The sequence below is a fragment of the Lethenteron reissneri genome, chromosome 64 (assembly GCF_015708825.2).
Source record: "Lethenteron reissneri isolate LAM-NWPU_2019-01 chromosome 64, ASM1570882v1, whole genome shotgun sequence".
Taxonomy (NCBI): domain Eukaryota; kingdom Metazoa; phylum Chordata; class Hyperoartia; order Petromyzontiformes; family Petromyzontidae; genus Lethenteron; species Lethenteron reissneri.
In genome coordinates this window covers 9,545,110-9,555,289 of record NC_083842.1, presented here as the reverse complement: position 1 = coordinate 9,555,289, position 10,180 = coordinate 9,545,110, and the positions used below count along the sequence as shown (strand labels likewise).

The 10,180-nt window shown below is 47.3% G+C and overlaps 1 protein-coding gene across 1 annotated transcript; it reads right to left on the bottom strand.

Moving 5' to 3' along the window:
• Positions 1-442: 442 nt before the first annotated feature.
• LOC133359183 (zinc finger protein 37-like) lies at positions 443-9,923 on the bottom strand. Its single transcript, XM_061577602.1, has 5 exons — positions 9,864-9,923; positions 6,883-7,381; positions 6,289-6,357; positions 4,657-4,776; positions 443-3,114 (listed from the first exon to the last, which is right to left on the bottom strand). Exons 2-5 carry the CDS (start codon positions 7,367-7,369, stop codon positions 2,330-2,332), a joined length of 1,461 nt encoding a protein of 486 aa, XP_061433586.1. The 5' UTR covers positions 7,370-7,381; positions 9,864-9,923; the 3' UTR covers positions 443-2,329.
• Positions 9,924-10,180: the final 257 nt, after the last annotated feature.

Here is a 10,180-nt window from a genome sequence, read left to right as displayed (position 1 = left end):
GGTTTCTCTTTCGTTGTCTTTTTCTCTCCCAACTCCTTTCTCAAGTCCTCATACAAGCTCGGGGCCTTCTCCTGAACGAGGGCTAAGCTTATTCTTTGCTTATTTCGGTAAAGTCACGTATAAAGATAAAATAATAAATTCAATTAAATACTAGCATACGACGTTTCGATTGCAACACAAGCAATCATTAATCGAAACGTCGTATGCTAGTATTTAATTTAATTTATTATTTTATCGTAATAAGTGACTTTACCGAAACAACCAAAGAATAATTCCTGCAGTCACGAAAGCTCCAAATTAAGTTTGAGGGCTAAGCTGATCAGGGTATTCTCATACTCTTTGGTTTTTTCGGTAAAGTCACGTAGGTAAAAAATAAAAAATAAATTAAATCACGACGTTTCAGAGGCAACACAAGCTTCTGTCTTCCTTGTGTTGCCTCCGAAACGTCGTGATTTAAATCATTGAATTTTATTTCTTTTCAACCTACGTGACTTTACCGAAAAAACAAAGAGTATGGATTCCTGCAGTCACGAAAACTTCAAATCTAGAATTACTGCGTATTCTCTTTGTGCAGATCCTTGATCCACAAGGCCAGCCAATCGTTTCATTTTTTCCCACGATAGCACTTCTTTGCCGTGTAATTTTAACCTCCGAATATTTTAAAAACATGCCGAGCTTTACTTTCTATTTCATCAGCATTCTTCACTGTCGTACATACACTCGTTGGGAGGAAGATTCGAATGGTGCCCGATATCAATCGCACCGTTCACCATTCCTACGACACTTTATCACTTCCTTTTTAACATCGAGCGTAACACTATTGCGCTTTTTCTTATGATCACAACCTGCACTGTCACTAGCACTACGCGTGCTACTCGTTGTTGAAGGTTCGCGATGATGTTTTGCAATAAAGTCCACGCCAGAGGTCGCAATCGGGTACCCGATACCCATACCCTACCCGATACACGGCCGGGTACGGGTAGCCGGGTATCAGGTATGGGTAGGGTATGGGTACCCGTTTACGACCCTGGTGCGGCCGGGTACGGGTAGGGGTAAGGAATCAAAACCCGTTTGCGACCTCTGGTCCACGCCGATTACAAGGAGCACTCGCTACATTAGTTGGAGAACACGATGGGACTGAGAAAGGTGGCAGCGCACGCGCGAAATACGAGTTGGACAGTGTTTTCGACTCGGGTGAAATGAGTTGGAAAAGCCGTAACACGACTGTGTGCGCGGGGAAATTTTACGTTGGGCTCCTCAAAAAGTCAGCGACGTGAGTGCGACACGAGGTATATCGAGACGACATACCGTGCACCACCTGTACTGCTTTATAATGGTAAAAACACAATATACTGAAGCACTAAATTAAATACTGTAGTAAATTGCAAAATAAAACCATAGCAACACTGCGCCCATTTGTGCAAAACTAGTTTTGTTTGTTTGATTTAACTTTTGATTGAGCTTGGCAATGCATATATATAACAGTTAAACACTAGAACTGAAGAAACCAAGATAAATAACAGGAGAGTGTTTGACATTGGACAGGGGAGGTAAAAAGGAAAGTAAAGGGAAGGAACTGAATATACAAAGAGGGCCACCCCACAAAACTAAAACAGCCCTATAATTTCAAACGCACTCAAGTCACTTCTTGTAACTACAACTGGCCTCGTGAAGAGCCAAACGTGACTGAGGCGTGTGTTCTCATGTGTGGCCCACCTGTGAAGGTATTTGCAGGTCCTATTTGGCCCTTAGTAAGGAACAGCTTCCCCATCCTCGGCAGCTCATCCCAACCAAGTGTCTCGACGCACGCAGATCCCGAAAATCTAAATTCCCTTCCTCCTTTCCCAATGGCGACTCAGTGCTGGCAACTCCCTCCAAATTGTATTCGAAAGATCTATTCAACCCTCGATACGGCAAAGACTCCTCACACCTGCGCTCTCTCTTTAGCAGCTGGAGAATACTAAGTATTTCAAGACACGTGCCGATACCAAAACCCAAACCTCCCTTTGCGGTACCGGCGACTTGACTCCCCGTGAGCTCAGATCACACCAGAGGTCGCAACCGGGTACCCGATACCCGTACCCTATCCGATACCCGGCTACCCGTACCCGGCCGGGTACGGGTAGCCATTTGTGACCCTGGTGCGGCCGGGTACGGGTAGGCCGTGAGTCACTGGTGAGTAACCGTTTGTCACTCATTTCGGGTAGGGTACGGGTAAGGAACGGGTACCCGTACCCGGCCGGGCACGGGTACGGGTACCCATTTGCGACCCTGGTGCGGCCGGGTACGGGTACGGGTAAGGAATCAAAACCCGTTTGCGACCTCTGGGTCACACCTGCCCGCCGTGGTGCATGCGCAGGTGCATTTTCATGTTTCCTACCTGCGAGAACGCGCGGCCGCACACATCGCACGTGTAGGGCTTCTCGCCCGTGTGCGTGCGGCGGTGTGCCTTCATGTTGGAGTAGTGCGCAAAGGCGCGGCCGCACACGTCGCAGCCGTACGGCCGCTCGCCCGTATGCGTACGCTCGTGCAACCGCAGCCCCGAGAAGTGCTTGAAGGCGCGGCCGCACAGCGCACAGCGGTACTGTCGCTCGCCAGTGTGCGTGATCCAGTGCTTCTTGAGGTTGCACAGCTGTGAAAAGGCGCGCCCGCACACCTCGCAGCAGTACGGTCGCTCGCCCGTGTGCGTGCGCATGTGCCGCTTCAGGTCGTCGGTCTTGAAGAAGCGGCTGTCGCAGTGCAGGCACTGGTGTGGACGCGCCTTCTCAGCTGACGCCGGCGCTATTGTCGTGGATTTCTCAGGAGCCTGGGACTGCGACGGACTGTCGCTGGACCCATCACCATCGCGGCCACCACTGCACAAAGCGGGTTGCGAGTTGCTCGTTTCGGCGGTGGCTGTGTTTTTGTCGATGTAATTGTCTTCGTTGTTGAAATTTTCATTGTTGTAAGTGTTGTCGTTGATGTAAGTTTCGTCATTGTTGTAAGCGTCGTTGTTGTAATTATTGTCGTCATCGTTGTTGTAATGGTCGTCTGGAAGGTTAAGGTTTTCTCTGTCGTTGACGCTCAACTCCAGGTCGTCACCGCCGCTTCCTCCTTCTCCTTCCGCATTCTCAGCTGATGATGCAAAGCACAGAAGGGATTTTGACTGTCTTGAAGGGCACGTTTGACATGGCTGATAATTGAGAGAAAGTTTCACAAAGAGATGAGCCTAACGATGACAATGATCCTAGAATCCAATCTCTGGCAGCTGAGTCTGAAATGTGACAGATATTTAAAGTAGGTCTCAGAGAAGATCGTGTGGAGTAGTGAATGGTTAACACACCTGGATTTCCAGCCATAGTTAAAATCAGTGGCAAGTGATATCTGAGTGGTCCTGCCCCCAACCCACCCCCCTTTCACCAACCCCATTGATTAGCGTAGTGCGGGTATGGTTAAATGAACCCCATAACTGACAATCCAGCACATCGACACCTCGACAATTAGATTCACAACCAAATGGCTCTCAGACCACTCAAGCCTGGACTTAAGGGGAGTTATATTATCAATAATAAGTGGAAGTGAAAGCTGTGTGCTTTAACAGGAAATACCATGAGGGAAATATGTTGGCAGAACAATAATAAAACAGCAAATGCAAGTTCAACGGAGGTAAAAATACATTATCGCATGGGGTTCATCACTGTATAGAGTCGAGTTTAACTGCAAGATGTCACATAAAATCCAACAACAATGCATTTAGGTGGAGAAATGGCACAGGGGTAGCATGTTTGCCACTTGTTGTAGAGCTTCAAGGTTAAAATGTGGCAGGCCGCCCTGGTTAATACTGTGAGTGTATTAACCGTAAAATATCAGCCGGATTTTGCAATACTGCAGTGGACGTAAAAATATTTTGTGATGCGATTTAAAAAGAGCAAGTCATCACGTGCGCTGGCGTTATGGTTCAAATGTTTCAAATAAAAAATGCAATACTTGAGAAACACACAGAACTATCACCCCCTATTGCAAAACTACTGCACACGGTCTAATAAAACACAACACCTTCGTGAAAGCCTTGCACGATAAAAATTGCGGTGTTACCAAATTCCATCTCTAAGAATGAAACATATCGGTTTGACTGTCATGACGAACATTACCTTTTGTGGTAAAGTGCTGCCCTCTACCAAGACTAAAGTGCTGTCTCTATTGCGATTGCAGAGGTAGCTTTGTGACAAGAATGCAGCTGCACTTTGGAAGTTGGGATGCCCCTCTAGTGAATAGTTCCTCTTGGTTACTGGTTAGGTTACGGACAGGATTTGCCAAGTTCGCCCCCCATTTCGTCCCGGATAAGAGGAGTTTTACTAAAGTCTAAATCACATTAAGCACTGAGCCTACTGTTCATGCGCTACTTTGTATTTAAAGGTTCTGCCATCAGCATAATTAGAATTTATATGACCTTGATTAATGGAGGTAAACAATCTAAAAAAATACCGTATTTCTGTCCAAAATGTTGTACCTGAACCAAATATAAAAAATACTGGTATCTAGTTTTGTGTGCCGTTCTCTGCTGTTCTGCGAGAGAACCAGAAAGATTCTTCCATCTCATGAGATGACGTCTATAGCACAATCTGGATACAATTGTGGCGAAAAGATAACAATAACAAAACCATCAGCCACACTCACAAGTGAGCTGCTCATCGTCGGGAACGTCCATCATTGTGGTCGTCGTCATCACCACCCCTTTCAGCTGGGCCCCAGAGAAGCCGGGTCTCGCTCCGTGCTGCTCCGACACTTGGGTCACTCCTAGAGGCAGAAACGAATGCGGCCGTGAGCTCAACTGGGAGCGCCGAGAGGTTGAACGCTGAGCCCAGGGGCTCAAGATTATAGTCAGGGTCAAGGTTCCAAAGTGAGTCTCATTGATTGGTGATGGCGAAGGAAATTTGAGGAAGGCGCGAAGACAGAAGAGCGTTGAGGCGCCCTATGTTCGTTTAGGGCGGTAGGGTCGTGTGATGAGTGTTATCTGACCCCGTCCTGGGTGTCGCCTTCACCAACCCGCACGAGCCAGTGTGGTGAAGTATGGACAAATAACCAGCATGGCCGGCACGACATGGGGAGGCCTTCACGCAGTAATCTCCATATATATAAAAGGCAAAGTTGTGAATATGTGTGTCTGTTCAAAATGTTTAGCGTACTTCCTGACATGCAACAAACTGGAAATTTGCCATGTGGGTACTTTCCAGACTGTACACATGCAACAATTTAAAAAATACACTTTAGTTTTTTTTGGGGTGGGAAGCTCAATAATGCATATATTTTTGCACAGCAAGTGAGCTGTGACATCACATCTGTCATGTGACCCGAGCACATGGAAGCGTAACGCATTGTAGTGTAGTGGTTAGCGCGCTGCGCTACGAATCCGGCGACCCGAGTTCGATTCCCGCTCACGGCCACCACCGGTGACGATTATTTTAACCGGTCCTGGGCCCTCCCCTAGGTCGACTCAGCCTCAAACGAGTAACTGGTGTGGTGTGTGAACATCGCCACTGGGGAGACAAAGGCGGCCAGGCGTCGTGAATCCAAGTCCCGGGCGAAGCCGGGTAGTCCAGCTAGTTACTTAATATAATGAGCCAAGAATGTCTGTGTGTCACGCGCGTGACGTCACTCGCCGTCGACCAGCCCCCCTCATTAATAATCATGAACAGGTGGAGTCCTCCACATGGACCCCCCCCCCCCGTCATTAATAATCATGAACGGGTGACGTCACTCCGCATGAAGGTGGAGCGGAAACGAAAATTTGTTTACGCAAATTAGCTTTCATTTTGACCTTTGTTTATGGAAAGTTAAGCTAATAAAGAAATCAACGCAGCAACTAATATAACGAGCCATGAAAGGCTGTGTGTGTGTCCCGCGTGTGACGTCACTCCACGAGCCCCCCCCCCCTCATTAATGATCATGAGCAGGTGACGTCACTCCATATGCCGCACCCCTCCCCAATAACCATGAGGGGTGATGTCACTCCACAAGCCGCACCCCTCCCCAATAACCATGAGGGGTGACGTCACTCCACATGGGACAACCACAATCCTCATTAATAATCATGAGCTGAACAATTTTTATATTTAATATTTCGGATTTACTGCAATATACACTCGTCCTTGGACGGGCAAACAAGCTAAGTGGATTGATAAAGGTCTGTAAATAACTTGTATACATTTACTACTTTTGCAGTGCAGTGCAATATAATATCATGTATTTATGTATTACAGTAAACTGTAGAGTACTATAACAAAGTTAATTTATAAAATGAACACTTACCTTCATCCGAGTTTTTATGTTCAGTTTTGATCTCGTCCCAGGCCTCGACCAGATCCTCTTCAGCCTGACCTGTACAACAAACACGAAGAGATGACAAAAAAAAATAAACCTTATTTACTAGCCCCTTTTGCCCGTGCAATGACGGGTGTATTGCAGTAAATCTGAAACTTGCAAGCGAAAAGCAGATCGCGACGTGATATTCATTGCATTAATGCGTGTGCAATTTCTAAGGGCGTGGTGACACAGACCTTTTTCATTTAAAGGTTATAATCCCTTGTTCATCATGACGTCCTTTTTACTTCGATGTCTCAATAGCGTTACGGAGATCGCGTTATGTGAAGGTTCTGCCTTTGTAGTGAGGGTTGTAAGCTGTATTATGTCAGCCTACTTTATATATGTTTCTGTTGTAAGCAAGTGTCAATGATGAGTGTGGTGATTTTTATAGGAATTAAAACTACATCCGTTGTTTTCCCATATTTGCCTCCTTTTACACCAGTACTACTGTCACCAACACTGCCCTCAAAACCACCATAATCAACAATGCAGCTTATACTACCATACAACCACCACTTACAACATCACTAGAGTACTTACCATCCCCACAATCTTCACCATCCCAACCACCGCTGTCAGAACCATCATCACCATCGCCACCATCACCATCATCATTACCACCACCGCCACCTCCCAACCTCTGAACGGACAGCAGCAGCTCCCGGCTCAAGCCGCTGAACAGAGCGAGCAGCACGTCCACCAGGCCTCCCAACGTCACGTCGCCTGGGGAGGAGGCGGTGGCGTTCCAGGGCGACGTCCCAGCATCGTGGGGCTCGGCGCCCCGCAGGGCCTTCACCACCTGCCGCAGCACGGCGTAGAAGCCGAAGGGCAGGCGGTCGCGCGCCGCGGCCAGCAGCTCGGCACGCACGAGGCCGTCCCCGACGCAGGCGCGCAGGACCCCGTAGTCCCGGATGCCCAGCTCCGAGTCCATGGCCCGGGCCACCTCCTCGTTCACGCCCTGCGCCTCCAGCCACGCCGGGAAGTCCCCACTTGGCTCCGGCGCCGGAGTGGCCACCGCACACGCCATGCTACGATTCAGCTGCAGAGAGATGGTTTACATTATACAACTGAAGTTGGGTATAAGCATGCTATATGTGAGATGCTGTCGCCAAAGTTATTCAGTTATATATAATACAAAGATGAGGTATCAATATGAATGGTAATATTATCCATCTTGGATTGCCGACAATAGCGATAATAACGTCTGTCAATGTACTGCGGAAAATATAAGCAAAACTTAATAGAGAATGCTGCAAATTACCTTTGAGCAAAACATGAATCACGCACAAGTTAACTCAACAATTGGGAGATATCCGTCAGAGCGAAACAATAATAAAACATTGGTGCGTGTAAACAGTACAGCTATTGAACTTGTATCAGTCAAAATAATGAAATCGATGGAATGTTGGAGTGCTTTTATAAGACAGAACTTTATCTTAAAAACGTAAATAAAAATACGTGTTTTAATCAATGAGGATTACCTGCTGTTTGGATCAGAAACGTAAAAAAGAAAATGGACCGAAAATAAAAAGTATGCACTGCAAGGATAGATGCACAAGAACAAAACAAATTCTAAATGATAATTGTTTTATTACCCTTTTATCTAGCAACAAAACTGACACCTTTTTTACAAGGAGTCATGTTTGCATTGACCACAATGCCTGCAGTCGGAATGTAAACAAAAAACATAACTCTGTTAATGTATGCACTGTCCTTGAAGTTGATTGGTCCACACCCGAGACAGCTTTCCTTAGAGCCTAGTCTCACATGGTGTTGGACCAGATGACGCAAAAAGGCGCACAACTCAAGGACAATGAACCATCAGAGTATGAGAGCTCGGGGTAAGCATTTACACGATTGGAACCTCATTTGCCAGTAACAAAATAAAACAAATGTATTCGAGAACACGCAGGTTAAATACATAATTGACACTGTGAAGAAAACCAAATGAGCTTTGGCAGGAAATATCGCTGGAACAGTTGATGGCTGGTGGTCAAGAATAATACCACGGTGGCAGCTAAGGAATGGAATGGGTCTGAAAGAGCGTCCACGAAGGAGACGGGGCCATTAAATGTCGAACTGTTTTCCCACCGTACGTAACCAACCGTGCCAATCGGAGGTGCAGGGGAAGGACAACGAACCACATACACTAAAACGCCGTTCTGAAGAAATGAGTTTTCAATCCGAACTTGAAAGTGCAGGGCTCCAGTGGCTTCCGAATATCGACCGCAAAAGCGCGCCTGAAAGATAATATAATCCATCTATCACGGGCAGGTGATAGATTGATTCGTTCTTACATTAACATGCTAATCTCTCACATTAACATAGCCACTTCCGTGCCCTAGTCGAGGAGGCCGCTCTCCTATCTTACAGTTACATGCTAATTTCTCACATTAACATCACGAGCCCCGCCCACTTATTTATGACCCTTGGGCTACACCCATTTCAAACCTTGTAAAACAGTCTGCCTCAGCAGCAGACCATGCTTTCGCACCTGATGACGGACGCTTGTGTTGCGCCCGAAACGTCGTGATTTATTTTCTACCTACGTGACTTTACCGAAAGAACCAAAGAGAATGAATTCCTGCAGTCACGAAAGCTTCAAACCAAGATTGATAGATTAATCATTACATCTCGATTTAAAGCGTTCGTGACTGCATTGATTCATATTATTGGTTCTTTCGATAAAGTCACGTAGAAGCGAAATAACACAATAATAAAAATAAAACAATAAAATTCTCACGACCTTTCGATTGCAACACAAGCAATCATCATCAGGTGTAAAAACCACAGCAAAAGAAAAAAAATCAAAATTTCTGTATATATATATGCTGGACTTGGTTGCGTCCAAATGTGGCCACATCACCTCCAGGCGCGGCACAGAATCGGTGGGAATTTGAATCGAATCGAATTTGTGTTGTGCAGGCATCATCAACACGCTTGCATTTCACAATAGCCGAGACCCGATCTCGTAAGCTAAGCAGTATTGAAGCCTGGCTAGTGTTTGGAAGGGCAACCACAGCACACACTATAAAACGATGAAACAATGTTTTTTTTTTTACATTTGACCAGATAGGGCCCACTCAGCAATACACTTCGTTCTTGGCCAACAAATGATAGCTCAATGAAGCGGCTCATCATGCGGACATTTATAAATAATTATAGCAGCCAAACACTCTAAAACGTACGTTGATTCTTGAGTGTGGAGGGAATACACCGGTGCTTATAGACCGCTGCAGAGAGACACATCTGGCAACAGAAAACACCGCACTGGACTTTTACACATTCCCCCGCCTTAGCCAACACGCACTGGACCAACGTGGTGAAGTATGGTCGAACAACCCCTTTCCCCCCATCCCTTCCACACGATGTGGGTATGGGACCGCCCCGAAGAACCCCCATCATCCAGCAGTGGAGTGAGACGGGGCCCATCGATCTACGGGTTCTCTACCCCCTGAAGCGCCTTGCAACAGCGAATTGTTTATTGACAGCGGCGCCTTGGCTCCGCGTCTACCACTCACGTCGCTAGGCCCTGGGCAGCAGTGGCAGCAGTAGCAGCAGCAGTAGCACCAGCAGGAGGAGGTGGTTGTGGAGTTGTTTGCGAGACGCGAGACGTTTCTTCGTTTCAACCTCCGGATTTCCCCTCTCGCGGACTCCCTCGGAGTGACGAAGGCCCTGGACTGTGGATGAGGGCGGCGCGGGGCCCCGGACCGTGGATGAGGACGGCGCGGGCCCCGGACCGTGGATGAGGAGCGCGGGGCCCCGGACCGTGGATGAGGACGGCGCGGGGTCCCGAACCGTGGATGAGGAGCGCGGGGCCCCGGACCGTGGATGAGGG